Source organism: Lepidothrix coronata, unplaced genomic scaffold, assembly GCF_001604755.1.
Source record: "Lepidothrix coronata isolate B3197 unplaced genomic scaffold, Lepidothrix_coronata-1.0 Scaffold40, whole genome shotgun sequence".
In the NCBI taxonomy this organism is placed as follows: domain Eukaryota; kingdom Metazoa; phylum Chordata; class Aves; order Passeriformes; family Pipridae; genus Lepidothrix; species Lepidothrix coronata.
Window position 1 is genome coordinate 5,373,702 of NW_016690220.1, and position 22,987 is coordinate 5,396,688.

At 40.1% G+C, this 22,987-nt stretch overlaps 1 protein-coding gene across 2 annotated transcripts in view; it reads left to right on the plus strand.

Annotated features, from left to right (window-relative positions):
- Positions 1-254: 254 nt before the first annotated feature.
- Positions 255-22,987, plus strand: part of LPCAT1 (lysophosphatidylcholine acyltransferase 1) — a 61,028-nt gene continuing 38,295 nt past the window's right edge. For both annotated transcript variants that reach the window (XM_017813303.1, XM_017813304.1), the window contains exons 1-6: positions 255-508; positions 6,920-7,062; positions 8,623-8,837; positions 18,581-18,693; positions 19,356-19,416; positions 21,845-21,903. In XM_017813303.1, the coding sequence (XP_017668792.1) occupies positions 392-508; positions 6,920-7,062; positions 8,623-8,837; positions 18,581-18,693; positions 19,356-19,416; positions 21,845-21,903 (708 nt within the window). In that variant the 5' untranslated portion in view covers positions 255-391. The remainder of the gene's footprint in view (positions 509-6,919; positions 7,063-8,622; positions 8,838-18,580; positions 18,694-19,355; positions 19,417-21,844; positions 21,904-22,987) is intronic.

Genomic DNA, 22,987 nt, shown 5'->3' on the forward strand with positions numbered 1-22,987 from the left:
GGGCGGGGCCGCGCTCCCGGCATGCCCGAGGGGGACGCTCCCAGTGGGTAGGTGGGTGGTTGGGTGGGCGGAGGGAAGGAGGGCGGGAGGGTGCGCGCCCGCCCCCCCCCCCCCCCCCCCGCCCCTACCCACGCCGTTTCCCATTCCCACCCGCTTCCCATTCCCACACGACGCGGAAACCGGCGCCCAGCCGAGCCGCTGTAGCCGGCGCGCAGGGCGCATGCGCGGCAGGGCGGGGGCCGGCGTCTAGTGGGGAGCGCTCCGGCCGCCGGTGCCGCCCGCAGTCCCCGCCCGCTCTCCCGCACTCCCGCACTCCCGCCCGCCGCTGCCCGGGCACCGGCGGTCGCCGCGCAGCGCCCGCGCCCTCTCCCGCGCCGGGTCCTGCCCCGCCATGAAGTTGAGCAGCCGGGGCCGGGGATGCTGCGTGGGCGGCAGCCGGGAGCGCGGGCCGCCGCCGCGGAGCCCTTTCGTGCACCAGCTGCGCTTCAGCCCCCTGGAGAAAGCCAAGGTAGGGGCGTGCGGGGCCCCCCTCTCCTCCTTCCGCGCTGTGGCCCCGGGCCGCGTCCTGCGGCGGGCGGGGGCTCCCCGCCGGCGCTTTGTGAGCCCGAGGGGCCGGGAGAGCCGGGGGGAGCCGGTGCCTGTGTGTGCGGGGCGGGCGGAGGCGGCGCCGTGCCCGGGGCGGGCGGGGGGCTGGGGGCGGCTGTGATGCTGTAGCGCCTCAACTTGTGCTCCGATGCCTTCTTCAAAGGAAAAAAACCTGTGGGTTTTTGTTTTCTTTTCTTTCCTTTTTTTTTTTTTAACGGGTTTGTTTTGGATTTGGTTTTTTTCTTTTGGTTTGGTTTGGCTTTTAATGGGGGGCGGAGAAGCGGCCCTGCGGAGCCCATGGTCTCCACCGTCAGGTTGAGGTGTTAACCCTGGGCCGAGGCATCCCGTGCAGCCCAAGTTTGGCTCCTAGGTAAATAGTCCCTGCGGCGTAATTTAGGCATTGTACAGGTAGCGGTGAGATGACAGGAAGCAGTATTAAGATGCAAATTTGCAGTTGCATGGCTTTTTATTTGGTTGATTGGTTGGGGTTTTTTTCCACCCCCTCTGTGCCTCAGCCTCACTCGCCTCGCGCTGTGAGCAGTAGGTAGTTGGGTATTCAAAGGGCATGGCCCTTGTCTTAGGCTTTCGGTAAGATCTGGGTCACTTGCTGGAGAGAGAAATACCGCCAGAGACTCACCTTATGAGGGGCTGGCCATTTCTGTGACTTCCATCACTGTAATACTTAAGTTCTTTAAAGCTGTTGTTTTGGGAGTGTAACAGCGTACAGTACCTATCGATATTGGAAATCAAGATCCACTAATAGCGAACCTTTTGGATCAAGGTGCTCTAGATCCGACTTTGATTTAATTACATTTTCAGTGAAGTTCGTTGTTGCAATGCCCTGTTGCTGTCTAGATATTTAACACAAGAAATGTATGGCCTGACTTAAAAAACATTGGAATGTGCCTCATGTTACGTATCTGGCAGCCAAGGAATTTATAGTAGACTCCAGTAGAAAAGATTTTTACTTTTTTAATCAAGTTTCCCAGTATGCATTCAGTGGTTACTGAGAAACTGTTGCTTGAGCCAGAAAAGTGAGAAAAGGTGTCTGTCATTTGCTGCATTTAGTTTATACCTAGGGCTTCCTCAATAAATTGCATAGCTGTAATGATTTCCTTTCAGTGTTCTTCTACTTTGTTCCTGAAGTCACGTTTTCTATGTAATTAATGAGGTAGAAGTCTTTCAGGGAGCAGAGAGAAGCAAAGATAGCGTGTATTCATAGGGACTAGAATTGTGTCCAGTTATAACAATATTTCATTTTGCAGTGTTATTATATTTTTTAACTGTTACTTTCTACTTGGTTATTTATAAGAAATTTTAAAAATATTGCTGGGAGAGCAGAGTATCAGTTTTACAGTTTTTGCAGTATTGAGTCTTATAGGAGCTATCAGCATTGCCGATCTGTTCTTAGTCCTGACAGACTTTTAGGTGCTTCGTCAGCGAAGTGACTGGTTGTAGAACATATCTGCCTTCTGTGTGGGCTACCCTGTGTATCTGTACAAAATGTGAGCTTTGCTAATGGACTTCAAGGATTTATTACATTCAATGAAAACTGCAAGATGCGCTTAAAGCTCTGTAATTTTTGACGGTGCACAGACCAAAGGAATAGCTGCCTTGCCAAAGAACGTGTCTCGGTCTTGCTTTTTAAGTGAGTTATATTTTACTGATACACAGCAGCACCAATTTCTTGAACCCAGCCTTTCTTACAGTCTTATTTCCACAGTTTTATGTGAGGAAAAAGCATGTAAGCTGACAAACGGAACTGTGATAGATTTTCTTCTTTGCCTTAATCATGCTTTTCCAGCTTCTTCACCAATTAAAAGTTGTGCTTGAGATAGAAGCTGTTAAAGAAGAGGTGTGGAACTGTTCCACTTGTGAGAAATGCTCCCAGAAGAAGTGCTCCCCAGGGTGAATTATGGCAGTGCATGTTCTCTTCCATACAGTCCTGGCCAGCTACAGAGGGTTCGGTGTGAACTATTACAGCTGAACTCACTTCCTGTTCAGCTGTGGGCACATATTGTGTCACAGGCTTTTCTGTCTGTCCTGTGAATCTAGCGGAGGACATTTGGGATTGCAGACCCTATCGAGGAAAGTCAGGAATGCAGGTATGAGAAATAGGAAGCACAGGAAACTTGGAGATACGACTGCTTTGTCTGAAGGTGTGTTGTCTGTTGCTGATGGTCTGCCAGATAGCCCCATTATCTTCCCTACAACCTCGGGGAAGAACAGCAAAAAGAAATCCTTTTGACTGTGAAGGAACTGTTCACATCATCTGTTATTGACTTTATAAAATTTATAATCTGGGAGATTACAGGAGCATAAAAGCAGTGAGGCTGTTTCAGAACTGAATCTCATTCATCCTGTAGAAATGATGGCTATTTTACTCTGATCTGAGGGTGACAGTAGGGGTCATTCTTGAAGCTACTTGTTTTATTTTGGTACTGTAATAAAAAGATCTTTTCTGAGAAGAAGATAGACATGATTTCATTAACCGTGAATTTCTTCTAGGCACCAACACGTAAGTCAAAGCTCTTAATTCTAGTTACTGCTGCAGAACAGGCAGAAGCATTACCGGAGCTAAGCTGTTACTAACTGTCCATAGCTTTGTTTCCCTGCTACTTAAAAACACAGTATGATGCCATTTTCCTTGCTTCCAGTGTTTCTGGCCCTTTTATTTCACCAATGCTGGCATTCATTTGGTGCCTTGGTGAGCTGATTTGGCTCATTAAACCAGCATATCATTGTGTTTTTCTGTGTTCTGATTGTTTTCTTTTGCTGGGATGGCTTTTTTTTTCCCCCACTAATGAGCTATATTCTCTGGTTGCAAGTTCACATAAGTGCTAGAGCTGACTCAAGGGGAGGATGGAGGAGGGAGTGAACAGGACCACTCTCTTTAGCAGCAGTGATCTCTTAGCTTGGCTTAGTTGCACATAAAAATTTCTACTCCTCTGTTTGTTTCCATGAATGTGTCAAGTGGGGAATTCGGAGAGTGGGAAAGAGAATTGCTGAGGGATGAATTCATAGCTCCTTCAGTGCCATCTTTGAGTTGTGCTGTAGGGATGATAATAGTGAAGAAGTAAAAGCGTGGGGCAAGATGTAATCTCGATCTGATATGTGTAAAAGAAAAATCAAAACTTCTACCATGTCAAATACTGTTTCCTTTTTTCAGTACATTACAATTACTTTATAACAAGTCATGGAAATTTTGTTATGGATAAACTGATTTTTAATGATATTTCTCACTATCGCTAATTTCAAAGTTGCATTTTTTTCTGCCTCTCTGTGCGTGAGAGGTATGATAGTGGATTTCAAGACAGGAATTGGACCCACAGAAGTAGAAACAAGGGTACTCTCTGATTCTCTTGCTCTGGGTGTTCTGAAGAACTTAAGTCCCTTTTAAGTCCATATTTTATACCTTCATCGTGAGTTCACACTCAAATCTGAGTCTCTAAACAATGAGAAGATATGATACCTTTTTAGTTTAAGTGACTTGCCTTACATTAGATTGAAGCCATTCTGATGGCAGAGTGGAGATCAGTTTCCCAGGGCAGCCTTCTGTTACAAGCTGTAAGACCATCCGCTCCCTTCCTGCTGTCCATGGGTCTTTCACAGTTTACACTTCAACTTCTGAAAAAGCAGGTTGGATCCTGTAGACCAGCAAATGTTAAATAAGCTGTAGTCAAACCCCTCTTGAGAATTTTGATCATGAGCTGAACCTCCCAAAATACAGCTCCAAATGAACCTTTAGGGTTTTTTAAATGTATCTCAAAACACATTTGTTTACATATGACTTATTAGCAGACAGAATTTGTAATTTTAATGGGAGACATGTCTGGGTGAATGTCCTAAATGTGTAAAGATGTGATCTTCAACATAAGATATCTGTACAAGGTCAGACCAGAAGTGTGTATCTCCTGCATTCTGATCGCTGACAATAGCCAGTGGGGACAGGATCTTATCCCTTTTTCTGTCTGACACTGACACTATTACTGTATTATCCTGTTTTACAGGATAGAAGCTTTCTTACCCAGGAAGATGTCTGAATATAGATGTAGACTGAGCTGGTTTTCAAATGTTAGTGTCTTTCACAATTCCTAACCTCCTTCAGGGGCTAAGTATATTTCTCTCTCCTACCAAATTTCTTATGTGGACAGGTACTGAACTACCACCTGCTAAAAAGAGGCTGGTGTCACAGCCAAATCCTGCACACTTGGTGCACTTGCTTCTTGCTGGCCATTACCACTAATGCTGTCTTTGGAAGAACAAGAGGCCTTTGCTGCACATTTATGCTACCTTTCATGACGTGATGGGCGCAAGTACTGCTTCCCTTCTGTGATGTGGCACTAAAATGATCTTGATCCAAAGGATTGCTACAGAGATGCAAAGGATGGAATATTTCACTACCAGTCACCTACCATTTGGCTTTGCCTTGGTATAGGAGGAGACTTCGGGGAGTGGGAGGGAAAGAGTGTGAATCCCAGAGGACTGTGTCCTCACCTGCATTTTGTTTCCCTTATTTCTTGATGGCTGGTCCTTCTCATTTTAAGAACTTAGAAGGCAGCTGCTCTCTCATCTCCAGAAAGCTCCCCTATCTGCTTCCAGACATGGTTGTCTTCTCTGTGGATGCAGAGTTGTGAGTTGGCGTAACTTTGGCGCTCATCTGACCATTGCAGTGTGTGAAGTTTTACTATTTCGTCTGAGAAAATAGCCTATCTAAGAAAAAAATTAATCCTTTATCTATCAGTTCTGCAAACTAAAGCAGTCTACACAAGGACTGGAATCCTGGTTTGGGGAGTGAGACCATTACTGTTACAGGATGATGTCTTGTAACGGTGCCAGTCTGAACCATCACTGTAAAATCTGGTATTGCAGTGGGCTGATAGCTTAGGCCTTGAAACTGATACCTTGGGCTTTTCTTCTGTTGTATGCTCCCTGCCCCTACCCTAGATTTACAGATACGTGCAGCTGCAGGGTGAGGTGGTTCTTGAGCTGTTTTGGGAAGTGAGAGGAATTGGGAACTGATCAATGGGAAACTGAGCTGCATGATGACTGGATCTGCATCAGGGAAGAGAAGAATATGAATAAAGCTTTCCACAGCAGCCTGGAGATTCATCAGATTAAGCACAACGTGAGACAGCAGCTTATGCCTGTTACTCATTTTTGCCCAGCCATTGTGATGCTGAAAAGTGCTTTTTTTTTTTTTTAACCTTATTTAGTTACACCTGTGAATATGTAGCATATTTACTTTAAAATTCTCTTTACATGGCCCTTGCTTCCTAGTGTCTTCATCTTCTGTTAGCCTCCATTGTACAACTGGAGGAACATTGGTGCTACCTCAGTCAGCTTCAAACAGTTTTCAGTTCCCTCTGTTTCCCTTAGCTAGTCCTGAAGCTGTACCCCCTCCACTTTAAGAGGGTTTTTTTTCTTTCTTCCTGTCTTTTGAGTGAGAAAGATGTGACTTGGACCGTGGAACTGTTTCCTGGAGCAAGTGGATTACTGCACAGATAGTGTTTTCTGGAGGACAGTTGGAAATAACTCCAAACAGCTCAGGAAAGACTCTACTTTTGGGAGAATTCTTTGAACGACTGAGGAAGAAGTTCCAGCATGACATGTTTTTCAGCAGAATTGAAGGAAGAGGGCTGATTGTCGGGGAATGGCCTCTCTGAGAACCAGAGTGCTGGGAGGAGGTGCAGAAGCAACTGGCTTCACCATGGCTTCCTAGAGGAGGATAATTTCTTGGAAACCTCTGCTTTCCAGGGAGTTGTGCCTCCTAGCGCAGACCTGGAACTTAAAATCCTATACATGTCTGGATGTTTGTCCAGGGGTCTCTGTACAGTATTCCCACAGCTTCTGGTTCAAAGAACATACTAGAGAGGAAGAGATTTCCCATTTGCATCCTGTTTTGCTGTGTGAGTGCACCCTGCTGAAGTGTACATCACTGTCTGGTAGCTGCTGTGATTGACTGACTTTTCTGTAGTGCAACAAAATTTACAACACACTCATGCTAAATATTTGCTTTATGTGAGGCTGCAGAAAGGGAAAAAGAGCATGAGGTTGTATTCATTGACAAACATAGGGTAAGCAGAAGAGTGGAAAGCTAAAACTCCATTAGCTCTATTGAGCACGTTGTGTTTCAGCTGTAATTAAGATTGTGAATACAAAATTGTTGTGCATACCCCACAGTTATTTGTTTGGAATTGAGTCACGTTCTGCCGTTCTTAATATTAGGTATTTTTCATTTAAGACTTGATATCAGTTTCTAGGAATGGGTGACTTTTTCAGTCTGAGATTGTGTTAGAATAATGCTTTTTTTTTTTTTACTATTGTTTTGCAGATTGCCTTCATGACCTTGACTCTGTTTCCTATCCGACTCTTTTTTGCTGCTTTTATGATGTTGCTGGCCTGGCCTTTTGCATTCCTTGCTTCAATGGGATCTGATGAGCAAGAGCTTGAAAAGCCCCTCTCCTGGTGGCGAAGGTGAGTCACTGATGTGGTGAACTACTAAGAGAACCATCATATTGTTCAGCAGTTTGAAATAGAGAAGATGGGAAATACCTCATCTCTGTCTCAGAGATGTGCTTTTCTCTTCAAAAGAAAAATATAAAAATTAAACTCTTTCCTCCGATGGGAAACTAAGATACCTCAACTCTTGGATTTACCAGGTGACCCAAGAATTACAGGGAGAAAAATTGGTATCTCTGGCTTCTTATCTTTATCAAGTATATAGTGTGAAGCTTTGTTGTGACATCCTTCACTTTCACCTATTCTTGTAATGTCAACTTCTGGTTATGAAGATTGACTCTATGGAATGTGCCCAGATTTCATATTCTAAATCGTTATTTTACACTGCTTCACCCCATTGTTTTCTACCCTGTGGTGAATTGGCAAAACTTGTGTTGATTGCCTGAGGGCTTGCCCCATACTTTAGTGCTTATTAAAAGTCTGTACTTGTTTTGATATTGGAATGCTGATTAAGATAGCAGGTAAGATAGTGTTCACCCATCCATGAATACTGCCATTTGAGGAGCAAGAAAGGAAGAGTGTATAACCTTGTCTGTAGAGAACTTTAAAATTAGGGTCTAACACTAGCATGAGGGAAGCTGATTGTGTTTTGCATCACAGGAGGGAAGGAGGTTGAGAACCACAGAGGCATGTCACTTTACATTTCATTCGTAGTGATGTCAGTATAATAACTAAAGGAGTCATGGACTGCCTTCAGTCTTGCATACAGTTATTTTAAATCCTTTTAAATTGTCCCTCCCCCATTTAATCCAGTTTTCAGTGTCACCCTGCTCCCCAGCTTCCCAGTCAGTCCCTGTAAGTGTAACAATTTGTTGTGTTTGGGTTTTATACTCTGTTGGTTTAAAGTTTCTCTTTTTATGACTATCAGAACGTTTAAAAAAACCCAGAAAACCAAAACTCCAGAAAAAAAAACAACAAACAAAACCACAAACAAAACAAAAGCCACAACCAACAAACCTCCACAAAGCAAAAAACCAAAAACACATCACCCAAAACACTTTAGGAGGAGTTGGGGAATAGGGAAGAAAGCAAAATATTTCCAGTGCTCTCATATGTATTCTGTAGGCATTCCTGTATTTGAGAATCTCTGCCCTACATTTCTCCACTATTTTGTTTGGATAAACTTGAAACCAAGAATCAGGGTTATTGCATTCTAGCGGTATCCTAGGACTCAGTTTATTACAGCTTTTTGAGTGTTACTAGAAAACATTAGGCATTGTGTAGAAGAAACTCAACAGTCATGGCCTGAATAAAAATTAGTTTAATGATAAAATAAATGCCAGTCTTACTGTGATTAAAATGGATTAATATTCAGGCATAAAATGAATTGAACAGCATCTTACCTTGAAAGTGGTCTTAAATCTACTAGAAGTCTGTGCAGTGTTGAAGCTCTGTTTAAGCATCGTATCCTGTCTGTACTTTTCTCATGTATATAAAGTTTTTAAGCAATGTTTTTCTTTTCATTGTAGTAAGGTATTCCTGTAGCAGCATAACTGTTTTCTCAACTCTTTACAGGATAGTGGATGTTTTGCTGAAGGCAATCATGAGAATGATGTGGCTTGCTGGTGGCTTCCACTGGATAAATGTTAAAGGCAGACGGGCATTGCCAGAGGAAGCAGCAATATTAACTGTGGCTCCCCATTCTTCCTACTTTGATGCCATTCCAGTAACTATGACCTTCGCCTCCATTGTGATGAAAGCAGAAAGCAAAGATATTCCTGTTTGGGGAAGTAAGTTGGTAGATACTTGATTTTTCAAGAACAATTGAAAGGCATTGCTTAGGAAGTTCACTGGCTTTGTATGAGAAGGACTGAAACACAAAGAAAAATTTGCTATAACCCATGGTGAGATTTTTTTTTTTAACTGATGTACTTGGAATGTTGATAGGAAAAAATTGGGGGAGATGTTGTTCTTTTTCCCCTTTCTCCAAAATTGAATCATTGTATGAAGTCAAAGCAATCCTACAGAACTCAGGTTAAATTTGCAGTAAAATTGCAACATTCTAAGACCTGACAGATAGAAAAGCAAATTAGGATGGGCCTATGGAAGCAAAGACTGATGCTAGAGAGGAAGTCCACCAAGACTTCTTACTTGGTGCGAGCTGGCATGCCATGCCGGAAATATGTTTTAGGAATGTTGTCTGCTCTGAATGGTACCCTGCCTTGAGGGAGTGCTTCTAATCCTTCACGCATCACAAAGTTTGTTTCTGGCAGGGTGTGAGAGATGAGCAAGAGCAGATTGTTGTAGGCTCAGATTTAGTCATGAGAAGAGCAGATGCCTGAGTCAGTAGTGTTTGAATAGTGTCTTGTATTATCATTTTTCAGTGTAAATTCTCACAAATGTTTGAGAGATATATGTGGCTTTTGGTGCAGTTGTGCCAAAAAAAAAAAAAAGTGCAATTTTTTTGGGCTTGTAGACTTCTAAAGAAAATCTGTGTGGAAGCTTTTTTTGGTAAGTCCACCATATTGTGTCTAGCAGCCGGCAAAGTTCAAAGAATCTCCCTTCGTCTCATTATGTAGATTTTGTGGGTAATATAAAAATGACAAAAGATTTCACTCTGGCCTTGGGTAGGACTCTTTAGTTTAAAAGTGTAAACGAAAGCTTTGGCTTCCTTTGCAACTGAGTGGAATCAGGCTGTTGGTGTTGACGTCCTCCTAAAATTTCATTAGACAATGTGTTCTTGAGGTTGCATTCCAAACTTGAAGCTGAGACATGGCTGGAAATGGTGAGTGGTTACACATGGAAGTTTCATGTAGGGAGTCCTATGTTATAAAGGTCTGCCTGTATCAGGTGAAGCTCAGGCTGGAACTGGAGTTGTATCTCAATTTCATTTAATATCTTAATAGAGTTTAGAAGTTTGTGGCAGTGAAAAATCTGCATAAAAATGAATAGATGCTTTGAACAAAAAGGGGGAAAGCATGTGCTTTTGAAAACGGATGTACGCAAACAAGCATAGTGTGAAAGCAAAAGGAAAAAGAACACCCTTGTCCAGTACTGAGAGAAGATACTGTTGTGAGACAGTATGTTGGCACTCTCATACAGTATAGGTGTATCCAGGCCAGCTTAGGCTCTAGAAGCAGACATAGAAGACATAGAAGATTTATCTTCTTTCTTGGGTGACTCAGTTTGCTGTTTAGTAATTGCTGGCTCAGCAAAATAAAGTAGTCTGTGTGGAAGTCCATTTGACTTGAAGGTGGACTGTTATGGAGGACCCAAACTAGATGAGGTAACTCTTGGCCATGTTGTGTTACTGAAATGTGATGAAATGGCAGAATGGCATTTGACAGAATGCTGTAATGGGTACTTAACTACCCACGTTGTAGATTCAGTGGGAAATAGTGGGAAAGCCTGAGGAGAATTCGTAGGGATATGGAGATTGCAGTTCCACTGAATGAAACGCAAATAATGCATATCAAGTAGTTAAAACTATTTCTATGTACCTAATTTAATTTTAAGGTAACTTTTAAAGAATTCTTTTGAAAGTCTGGTCTTATTACAATACATATTAAAAATTATTCACTTGATTTTGTTCGTGTGTGAGTAAAACCAGTTACAGAAAAACAGAAAACATGTAGTGATTTGGTGGATTATTACTGGAATGTACAGTGCAGTCAAATAAATGGATGTTTTGTCCTGTATGATTGAATTTGCTTTATGTTATGCAGCCACAAAAGTTGTGTAGTCCCTTTTAAAGTATTCACAAAAATGCCACAGAAATGAGGCATAGCAAGGGTCGTAACTGGGATTCAGAGTTCAAAAATCTTTTTTGTTTTTAGAGGAGTACTTTTGTATAAGCAACACTAATTACAGCAGCTTGTGTTATTTAAGTAAATGGACCTTAACAGAGAGGTGAGTAATCACTATATAGATTAGTTTGCCTTAAAAAGTAGTGAAAACTTTCTAGTGGAGTAAAGTTGTCATTTACTTATTTATTTTTCTGCTTGAAAGAAGTTTTCTGTGAAGCAAATAGTGCTATCTTCTTTGATCTAATTTTTTAATCCTAATGTTATTTACACTTCTCTACAGACACACGCATGAAAAAAATAAAAAAAAGTTAAAAAATTATATTTCTCTCTTGCTGTCTATCTGTAGAAAGGTGCTTATGTTTTTATTGGATTACCTTGTGAATTGTCAACACTCTAGACATTCATCTAGAATTTATCCCAGAGAGATCAAATTGGTTTTTATGTTCTTCAGTTTTGTAAGTCTTGCAGACTTGTTATACCATCTCCAGTAAAGTTTTGTAGCCAGTCACTGATAATCCTAACCTTCCTATCTGTTAATTGAGTCTTGTTAATTGTTATTCAGAACCTTCTGGGAAGCTTTGAATGAAGTACATTTATTTAACTCTCTCAACAGACTCAGGCGTGTAAAAAATGACATGACACGGGAAATTTGAAGATAGTTTTCAAGGACAAGGACTCTGGGTAAAGAGTAGATAGTCATCCAAAATATCCAAGTGTGATATAAATAAGTTGGCTTTTTGATGTAATGACAGTGTTTATTGGGACATTGTACGTTCTGTATCAAAGGGATCAGGTGCTTTAGCAGGTGCAAAAAGATCTGATTGCTAACTGGTTACTAAGATTGGTTCTGCAAATATTTTAATAGGTTTCTGGAACTGTATTATTGTACCCTTAGTTTGCTAGTCATGGAAGCTTCTGATCCAATTACAAGTCCAGATTATTAAAAGCCTGTTCTTCATGGGATTGGAATATTCCACAAGTGTCCTTATGCATGAGTGTTTTATTGCTTCCTAACTTGAAGGCCCCTCTTCTGGACCACATAGTCCAATTTCAGAAGCAGACTTAAGTCTTGTGACTCTTACAGACATCTTCCTCTTTAGGAAAACAAAGAGAAGAAAACTCAAATTTAAAAATGCACTTTTGTTCTGACAAGAGTATTGAACTCTGTTCAGTTAGTAGTCAGTAGTGAAGAAAATTATCCACTTGGCACACACACAAGTTTAACAAACTCTGAGGAGGAACTGCTTGCCCAAATATAAACGAGATTTCAACCAAAAAAAAAGTCAGTATCTAGGAAGTAGAGTATGCCAAACAGACATCATGATGCTGAAGGAAGACATATGTTTCCATGCAGTGACTTTCCAGAGTTTTGGTAGATTGGAGATGTGAAATTCGCCTGACCACTTAAGTGTGAAACGTGCAGCTGGGAAGATGACATCTAGGAGTCTGTTATACCTTACATGGACTGAAGAAATCAGATCAATTAATTTATCAGCACAAATCCTTACACTTTCCTGTTTTGTCTGCTGAATCTCACTTTAAGTCAGGACAAGGTTTTTGCATAAATTCTGGATAGTTACACTGCCTTATTTTTGACTGTTGAAGCAACCTGGAAAAAAGTAATTTTTCATTGCTGAAGTGGTCAGTGCTGCTGCAGAAATGCTTCAATGAGAAGGAAAAGGTGGGTTTATGGGGATTTTGTTGTATCACTTCTGTGATTTGAACGTCTTCAGTGATCTGAACTTTTAGAAACTAAATTTAAGGTGATAAGCTAGTTTAAACTTTAAGCAACTTCTCAACATCTCTAACGTCACCCTCTGAAAAGAAGAGGGATTTAGTACTTGTGAAACGAAGTGGGGGGATATGTTAACTTAAGTTTATAAAGAGGAAGGAGGTAATTTTTGTTTGGCCCAATACAGAAGAGCTGTAGAGGAAGGGAGAATCATACTGTGCTGTAAAACTATCAATTCTGTCATGGGTGGTTTTTTCCACATCTAGTAAACTCGTGACTTTTTGTTCGAGCTCATCTTTTGAAAGGACATTATAGGCTTTTCTAAAGCATCATGACTAAAAGATGAGAAATAAGTAATTTGGGGGAAATATTTATGCTTTAGTAGCTGGGTGTTTTCATTTCAAACCTTAAAAGATGCCAAATTACTCATCAGCTCTTCTATGGAACCTAATCCTTTAGTCCTTCAACTCACATGCCCCTCCCTCTCTCCCACCCCTTCCAAAGCACAGAAGGAAGAGAACTGTGGTAGACCCGTAGTTCTTCAGTGAGAATCTCACATTCAGGTACTTCTGAGATTCATCAAAACAGTCCTTGAATCCTTTTTGGAAAAACCTGCTCTAAGGTGAAGGCATCACAGATTTCTTGTCTTTATACACTGTAAATCAGCAGCTTAAACACTAAGGTTGCCAGGATGGAAGCCAGCATCCTATACTATGTTGGCATTATAGCCTGCCTTGAGTACACGAATGAGCTCCCCCATTCTGATGAGCATCTCGAAGTTGTTGCCAAGTTTATCCATTTCATCCTTTCCTTTAAAACCTTCCATTTCATAATTTAAGGTTTCCTTCAGGCTGTGGACACCCAGATGGCCCTGCAAGATTTCTGTCCTCACAAGAGCTCTCTTGGAAAGACTTAAAATAGTTGTACTATCATCTGTGTATTGTAGGTATGCCTTTATTATTTGGGTTGGAGTCCTGGGAAATTAAGTAAAAATTACTTCTCATTTAAACTACTGCTGGAGTGCCTAAACCACCATCATATTTTTTAAGCATACTTTTTAATATGGTTCATGGAAGTCACTACAGTATGTAGGAAACCTGCAAACCAACACTACTGCCTGCCTTAAATACTTTTGAGACTGGCAGTGGAAAGCTGAAACATACAGCCATGCTCTCATACAGGTACTGCAGGTGTGAAAGCAAACAGCAATCTCTGGGACATAAAAAAGATCTTCGTGCCTCAAGAAGTCCTTAAGGGAAATAGATTACATTTTGAAAGACCAACCCCAATACCACAGAATTTACTTTTGTTAAAGCTAAGAGGACACTCTTTATTTACCTCCCACTACTGACTTTTCCTTGTACTGCAGACTGCGTGTGTCCTGCCTTTCTCTTTGGAAATAGAGAGGGGAATTTTCTTGTTAATGCTGCTTCTATACCAGGAATACTTGGTATCCCTTCTGTCGGGTGGTCCATCTGCTAGACATTTAGTCAGACTTGGAGAAGTTCTTGGTGTGCATTGAGCTTCAGTGGTTGGTTCAGATTTTAGTCTTACACTTCAGTATTTGTTTCTGTGTATATTTGTTGCTCTAATAATGTTCTACCGCTAACTGTACAGATCTCGTGTAGAGTACCATGACTATAATAATTTTTTCTTAACTTTTTCTGTAAGAACAATATAATTTCAAGTGGAAAAGATCCTAATTTTGGTTGACTTGAGTTTTGTACATAGATACAACTTCATGTACTTGGTGTGTGTGGGCTTCAGTTTTTCCATTTTTAAGGTCCCTGTGTCCATATACACAGGAAGTAATTTTAGTCTGGAACCTTAATGGGTTTTTTCCCCCATAACTTTTATAAGGCTTCTGAGTCCTTTGTAGATTTCTTTTCTTCTTTTCTCTACAGAAAAGAGTGGTTTTCATATTAGATATTACTGCATTTAAAAAGCCTTCATGGTTTTGTACCCCTAAATACAAAATGCACAAGGGGGGCAACTAATAATATAATGTATATTTTTTCCATAGTAGAAAAAAATCGGGATAAATACTGTAAGTAGATAGCCCACTGCAAGGCTACTTGTATAGCTTACATCCATGTTAAATGCAAACAGAGCCAGTTGTACTGCCTCAGTAGGCTGCCCCCTTAGTGTGTCAGGAGAATGTATGTGATGGGATTTTTGCCATGTTTGGGAGAGAGGCCAAGTGAAAGCCTCAAGTTCATCATTCTCTACTTTTGCAGCAGATCTGTGACTTCATTTGATGCTGATTCTACAGTGGTGAAAATGTAACTGCCTACTCAAAAGTGTGTGTTTGGATACCTTTTAGAAGAACTGTATTTAGTGCCACATTGCTATTCCATTGCTTTTGTGTTCCCTGATGCCTTGCAGAACCAGTGGTGAAGTTGCCAGTGTAGCTGTATCTACTACATGGTTGTAACTGCCAAACATAATTTAAATGGTTTGCTACAATACTATTGTATGTTATATAGCACTTCCTGTCTTGATTTGAAACAAGGTTTCCTCACACTCATTTGCCTCGAAATAGAAAGGTGAAATAATTTTTTTTCTGCTATTATCTTAAGGAGTTCATTGACACCAGCTGTATGTGTTCAACTCATCAGGGAGAAACCTTTTTTTGTATGCGCTGAGGTGGTGCTTAAATTGATTGCATGGGAGTTACATTTCTGAAGTCAGTTGGAGCTGCCACCCTGCAGTTAATTAAAGCAATATTGAATTTTTGCAGGCTCTCTTAAAAAAGGCTGTTTTGTGCTAGAGCAGCTTTCAGTTGGTTAGCATATCTGTGGTGGTCTGGCTGCCTTGTAAGGCAAAGGTTTTAGTGAATTACAGGCAGAACTGTTTAAATTGTAGGCATCTGCCTAAGAAGGTGGAGTACAGCATGTCAGCTGTCCTCAGGACTGACAGTGCTAGAGAAAAAGCTGAAATAATGACACTGGCAAGATCAGTTTTGTGAATTGAGGGGTTGTCTGTCTTTGCATGATAGAATTGATAATTCAAGGGTGGTTTTAGTGGTGTGAGAGGAGCTGGGCAAGCACATTTTTCAGAATCTCTGAATACTTGAGCTGTGGTCTTCAGTACCTGGTTACAGTCTTGGACAGTTAAATTGCTGAGCAGAGAAAGATATGATTATGTTCTGTTTATTAAACATATTGCACACTTCTGCTTGTTTCCTTTAGCTGCTCAGTATGCCAGCTGTCTGGTGCATTTTCATGCATGCTGCTTTTTTGCTCCTGGCCTGACTTTGTTCTTGTCCTGCCTATTCCTTGCATCACATACTACCTTATGGTATGCTCTCCCAGTGTTTTGACTTGACCTGTGACCTCAGTCTCATCTTGTCCACTTATTTGGTACGTTTCTCAGCTTTTCTTTACAAACCTTTGGCCCTGTCCCTGACTTTCTTGCAGAGATTGACTTGGTACAGCCTTTGAATTTTCAGATTTCTGTCTATTTACTGAATATGAAAATATGTGGTGAGAGTAAAGGTCTATGTAGCCTTGTGCTCTGTTTTCAAAAGTGATTAAGAAAAGAGTGTATGAGGAAAGGCAAGTACAGAGCTAGCCTTCCCTTGGTGTGTGCTTTCAGCTTCCTACTGATGAGAGTTTCAGTTTCACTTAACTTGTTGGACTTAACCACTAAAGATCTGGTAGCTGGTGTCTTACAGGATCTTCAGTTGCTGTTTAATAGTAAAACAAGAATTCTGTCAGCTTTTAGTCTGATCTCTAAGGAAATAAGAATTAATATGACCACCCTGTCTAAGATTTGATGTGATGGGTTGAAATAGTGATGCCTTCACACATGTATTTGAAAAAAGGTGATCGTTTAAAAGATACTAAGTTCTGCAAGCTGCATGAAAATACTGTTTGAACTGTTTTGTGTCATATAATTCAACAGGCAGGACAAATCCATAGGAAACAAAGCTTTCAGTTGTCTCTGTTCTTTTTCAGTACTTTGGAGCTTAGTAGCTTGCTTTTGGGAAGGTTGTAACAGTAAAGCTCCCAGGTTTATGCACAACTTGCCTGTACAGTTTTCAGATACAGACGACATTAGTGTAATCGGATGTTTCTGTCATGTTGCCCTAGGTAAAATCTATCTGCTTGCTTAATTTCTTGTGTTACAGAGAAGACCTTGCAATCCTCCAAAGCCTTGGAGCTCTGGATTTATCTTATTCCTTGGCCTGAAGCAACCCAATTTGCATCATTTGGGCCTAACGTAAAAGAAACTTTGGAGTGAATGCTGGGGATGTTTGCGTCTTTTGCTTTCTTTTATTTTATATTGGTTTTGCTATGGAATAGTAATTTGCAACAGTAGGACAAACTCAGGAGTAGCATCACTAAGAAACAATTATGATACTAGATATGATTTCCCTTGTTATTTTTATTGCTTGTTCTGTGTTTGGGGGGTTTTTTTCCCCCAGTTTTTTATGTATTAATATTTTGGTTTTTGTTTGGGGGCTATTTTTGGTTGGTTGGTTGATTGGTTGTTTTTTTTAGCTTCCCCCAGCAGTAACCAATCTTTGCTCCCCTAGCAAGCATTGCTGTATAGGTATTGTCTAAGAGCAGGCATGTAGGAATAAGTGCAAGACTAAGGTAACTTTTCTGTGATATACTGTTTCCTAAGCTTCAGCAACTTGTGGGATAAAAGCAATATTTCAGAGGCTGGCTGAATGTTTGGGACCTTGCTGTAAGTTTTGACAGATTAGTTTCTCAGGGCCACAGAAAGATTTTGGTGAGTTGCTGGCTAAAATTCCAGTAGGATAACACCAGAACCAGCAGCTTTTGCTGAGTACAGGACTGTAATTCCTTATAGTGTTTGTTTTTTCTTCACGCTTTAAGCACTGGCTGATCCATTAATGCAGCAAGTCTATCCTTGGCAAAAGAAGATTATACAATTAGTGGCAGTGAACTCATCCCACAGTGGTTGGAAATATGAAAACAGTATTTTGGGCAAATAGAATAGCCAATATTTTTCCAAACCACCACACTCTAGAACCTTTGAATAAAAATACAAGATAAAAAAAGTTATTAAAAGGTATTTGAAGACAACCTGCTTAAATAAAAGCATGAAACAGTATATTTGAAGGTGCTTCACTTGTAGTGCTTTTGGACACTGCAAAACAGCTACATATGCTTATTATTTTGAAAGTTGTCTTGGGTGTCCTGGTGACTGACATGTATGGACTGGATCTTGTGGATTGATTGCTGATTTTTGCTCATGTTCATTTTGTGTCTGGCTATGTACAAGAGGATTCCCACTGAGCCAGGAAGAGGATGTCTGAGATCTAATTCAGCTGGTATGAGGAACGGGCAAGCAGATGACAGCTGAGAAAATAAGCACACTTTTTCTTTTGATGATACTGAGTCCTCACAAAAAAATAACATCAGGATAAGGAATATCTTTTATGGTATACCGTTAGTGAAACTGAGCTGTCATAGAAGATAAAAGCTCTAAAAACCGGAGATAGTCTGACCCACAGGATATCTTTTGGAAGCACTTTGGAAGAGGGAGATTCCTGCTACTTTGCTGGGTTAGGAGGGATTATAGACTTTGTGATTTTTGTGGCAGGAAGAAATGGCCTATAGAAGCCACAGCTGCATTGTTGCAGAGAACTGTGCATAATATATGCCATCGTGTTTGACATTGTGTGTGTTGTATATATTGGTCTGTATTGGTCTATTAAAAATTGAACTATTACAAAGTGGCAAAATTGTGAAAATGGTTTTCCTCACAGAAATTCATGAAAAGATGATGCCAAAACAGCAAAGCTGGTTTTCCTCACCAGCATTTTTGGAACTATTTCAATAAAACTCTAATAATTAAGCTGAGTATTTAAGTTTGCAGTGTAATATAGTAAAGTAGTTATGTTCTTCTACCAAAATTTTTGTCCAGAGGATTACTAGGCAGAGGTGAGGTGGGGGGATCTTTCTCAAACTGAGATGAAATAAAGGCTGATTTGTTTGGTTTTGTTTTCCTTCCTCTTCAGCTCTAATCAAATACATCCGACCAGTATTTGTGTCTCGGTCAGACCAGGATTCTCGCAGGAAAACCGTTGAAGAGATAAAGAGGCGTGCTCAGTCTGATGGGAAATGGCCACAGGTACTGTATTCTGCTACTGTTTGAGGAATGGTATTTGGCATTTCCAAGCTTTGGATATGCAGTTGACTTTTTTTGTTGTGAGTGGCTTTAGATGGTTTGGGGTGGGGCGTGGGGGTGAAATTTCCTCCACCCCCTTTTTCTAGAAGATATAATTTAAGATTCTTATGTTTCTCATTGCATTGTGTTTCAAGGAGAGCTGGGTAAGTACATGAGATGGAGAGCTAAACTAAGTGGGACTAAATGGACAGACCACAGCAGTTTATAAAGTTCTCTAAGAAGAAAAAATTTGGACATCTGTGCACATGCCAAGTAATAGCAACAAGAAAATAACTGTCTTTCTTTTCTGCCTGGGAGCAGGAATTTTGTTTTGATGAAACCTTTGGTGAAAATACTCTTATGCTCTACAAGTGTTTCTGGTCGCTGTCAGTGTTGGAATGAATAAAATTATTATTGAGGGCAAGAAAGAGGCAAATTCGCAGATAAATATTGTTGTTATTAAGGTAGAACTTTACTTGACTTCTTTATTAAGCACCATTTTTTTAATCTATCTGGATTGTTTTTCCCTGAAAACATTTTTGCTGTAATCAGCTTTGAAAATATGTGTTTATAAATACATTCACATTGGAATAGTTTTTAAAAGTCAACTTTTCTTTTACTTCAAGATAATGATATTCCCAGAGGGCACTTGCACAAACCGATCCTGTCTAATTACATTCAAACCTGGTAGGTATTATACTCTGTTCTCTACATAATGTTCTTGTATCTTTGTTTCTTGAAATACCACTTGCATTGTAATTTGCTTGCTGTTGCAGAAGTTGAGTTAAAAATCTTGCAATAGGGTGAAATTGGAATAGAAATTTTCTGATGCTACAGGAGGTTTGTAATTCCACAATTGAACAAGACATTTTAGATAATTCAGGTTTTTTCTTGGCTTCTGAGATGCATATGAGCTGGAAGACTAGTGTTTCTTACTGGGTTTTTGTTTGTGGCTGTCTCTTTTCTTTTTCCTTCTTTTTCTTGCCTCCTCCACTTCTTCCTATTTTGAGTCTGTCATGCAGCATTTAGATACACTCTAAAGCTTAAGGAAGCAGCATGAATCTATTTCAGCCTGCCTCAGCATTTGTTGCTGTGTTGTGTATGGATGATTCCTCTTCTGTGGAGTTGCATTCTGGTGAAGGTGGCACAAAAGTTTCCCATATAGCACTGTTAGGAAGGTTACAATTTTTGTGTAACATCCACTTTCTAAGCTCTTTACAATTACTGTCACCTTTTTAGCTTATCAGATTAGACGGGGCTGTAAGTGAACATTGCTGCAGCTGTAAACTGCAGTTCCAATAGGGAGAAATGCCAATACTGCAGTGAACCACCAACCTTTAATGTAAACCTGCCGTTATCGTGTAGACAGGGAGATGGTCAGTGAAGAAGCTTCAGTGAGCAAGGCAGTTGTGAACGTGTTTTTTGACTCTTCCTAGGTTTCTGCCTAGCTCATTGTGTTCTGGTCTTACTGTGTGACTTGTAGTTTGCATTGCTTGCAACTTACATATGACTATTAGAATACCATGCAGTGAGTCAGCATTGTGATTCCTTTCTCTGATTCATTTGGCTGAAAGAATCTCAGGCTTGTCTCTCAGCTCTTACCTCTTTAGATGAATGAGTGGTGGTTAGGGAAACACCCACTTCTTTAGCTCTTTGCTCTCCATCTCTCTCCACCTGAATCCTGACTATGCTTTGGAAACTAACCTGAATCCTTCATTTAAGCCCTGATTTACTGCCTTCCCTCTGTGACATAGACCTTTTAGGCAGCATGTATTTCCATCTCAAATTCTCACTCTAGCTTCCTCTCCTCTGGCCTAGTACATGCTGCTGTCTGCCTCTTGACTGCCTCACTTTTCCTACTGAAACCTGCTTCTGTATCCATCTAGCCTTTCAGAAAGCCTTTACCTGAATATTCGTTACTTATATCATTGCTTATATACATTGCTTTAGGTCTCTATTCAAGTAACTGCTTTCTGGATGCCTTTCCCCATTCTGCTCATGTGGCCTATGCCCCTTGCCCTTAACTACCTTTTTTTTGGTTTTATGTTTGTGCAAGCTAATCATACAGGGCAAGGTAGTTTAGTTTTATTCAAGTGGGGGTGTTGTCATCTACTGCTCGGATTTTGTCAGCTTTGGATTATTTCAAAAGTTACTTCAAATGTTCTTCGAGACTGAATGGAAAGTTCTACTGGCCATGAATCTCTGCAGGATTCTATTCAGACAACCTTCATTTAAAGATGTTTATACTCCATTAACAGTTACTACTTTTATATCTCAACAATTACTCTTAAAGCCAATGTAATGCTAAGAATACGGTACACTTCAATCATTCAGTTCTTAATTTTAGTCAGAATATTAGAGATAACTTAGTAAATTGTTGTAAATAATGTAGTTTGAGTAAGCTGGTTTAATTTCTTCATGAGAAAAAGATGTTTAGAGGAATCTAAATATCTGAGCAAGATAGTTATCATGCTTACCCAACCTTTGTACTAGAAACCAAGAAAATGCTTAGCAAATGACGTAGATCTTGTGCTACTTAATCAGAACTGCAATTTTCATATGAAATGAAGCAATGCTTCTGTATAATTGCTGCAGTTCAATACTTTATAACTATTAGATTTTCCATAGCAGGGAATAGAAGTTATGTTAATTCTGTTATTTCAGAGAAGATAAATTACCTATAAATTGTTGCTCAAATAGAAATAGAAAGCTTCTTTTGCATAAGCAAGCTCGGATTCTTCACCAAAAAAATAACCATGGGGAATATATTGCTGAACTATCTTGTACATTCTCATATTTTTTTAATCATTTATCAAGCTGAATTTGGTACTGAACTTTGACTTGTGTGCAGACAATATATGTAAAGGGTAGAGGAAAATTAAGAGAACGCAAGAAAGCATTTTTAATTATTTATCTGCTGAAAAGATGGATATACATTGTCTTTCTCCAGTGCTTGCTTTTTCAATTACTTGTGAGGCCACTTTCAGATCTTATTTTTTCACTATCAACTAATTCCTGTCAGCCCATTAATTGTATAATTATTTCTTGCTGCAGTAAACTTCTTTTGTAGCACAATGCACTAATAAAGTAATTATGTGTCATATGTGTCTTCCAGGAGCATTTATTCCTGGAGTTCCTGTACAGCCAGTGGTTTTACGTTATCCAAACAAACTGGTAAGTTCAGCTTGCAGTGTGGCTGGAAGTGCAGGGCATTTTCCTTTAAAAACGTTTGCACTTGTGTAATCTTTTAAGTTTAGAAATTTGGAAATTATTGATAAATGCTTACTGGCTAAGTATGTATTCCTTAAGTCACAAGCAATATAGAGAGTCTGAGACAGTTTAAATGTTTCTGCTTTTCTTAGGTTACTCCTGAACAGTGCTCTGAAAGTTATTTGTGTTGTTACAAGAAGCACTGTCCGCATGAGGCAAATGTCAGTTTCTGTCCAGGATCTGTGTTGCCCTGTTCTCCCTATTACTGCTGGAGAGTTTTCTTAACATCATTTACAGCTGGAAGATGCTTCTGTGCCTCCTGCCTTTGGGGATGTTAGTCCTGAATTAATAGGATTGAATAGTATAGTGTGTGGGGACCTCTGCACCTTTATAAAGTGTCTTGTCTGTGTTTTAAATTCACTTGGCTAAGGAATGCTAGACAATGGCTAATTCAGAGTAGTCCTTCAATATAGATCAGATTCAGGTAAAATGCGAATGATATTGTTTTTTTACAATACCTGAAGTTTCATTTTGAGCCCTCTGTGGAGGGTGTGAGGAGTGTGAGAAGTAAAAATGAGACTACGTTGAGTCTTAGCTGATGCATGTCACATCAGAAGATCTCTGTCTCTTTGACTAGCCCATTAATAATCCCTTGTCCTAAGGAAGGATTTTGTTTCGTCTTGGTACCTGAGTTTCTTACAAATACTTCTATCCATTGTTCTTTCTGTCTACTTACAGAATGATATAACACATAAGATTGATTAAAAAAGCGAAGTACCCAAACAAAGTCGATATATATACACCATCTCTTTACTGAGACAAGATGTGATGGCAGTCAACTAGTTTGCAGTAACAAATGCAAAAATCATCTTTGCAGACACTGTGACGAGAATAGCAGCCTACTATGCTTACATAGTTTTAAGTGTATTGTAGCAGGTTGCCTGGGACTTTGCATTACACGATTGTTTTATTTTCAGGAAAAAAGATTATTTTAATCCAGTTGCGCACTGAGATGTCCTTATTGCCTGTAGTACATGATATGCAAAGT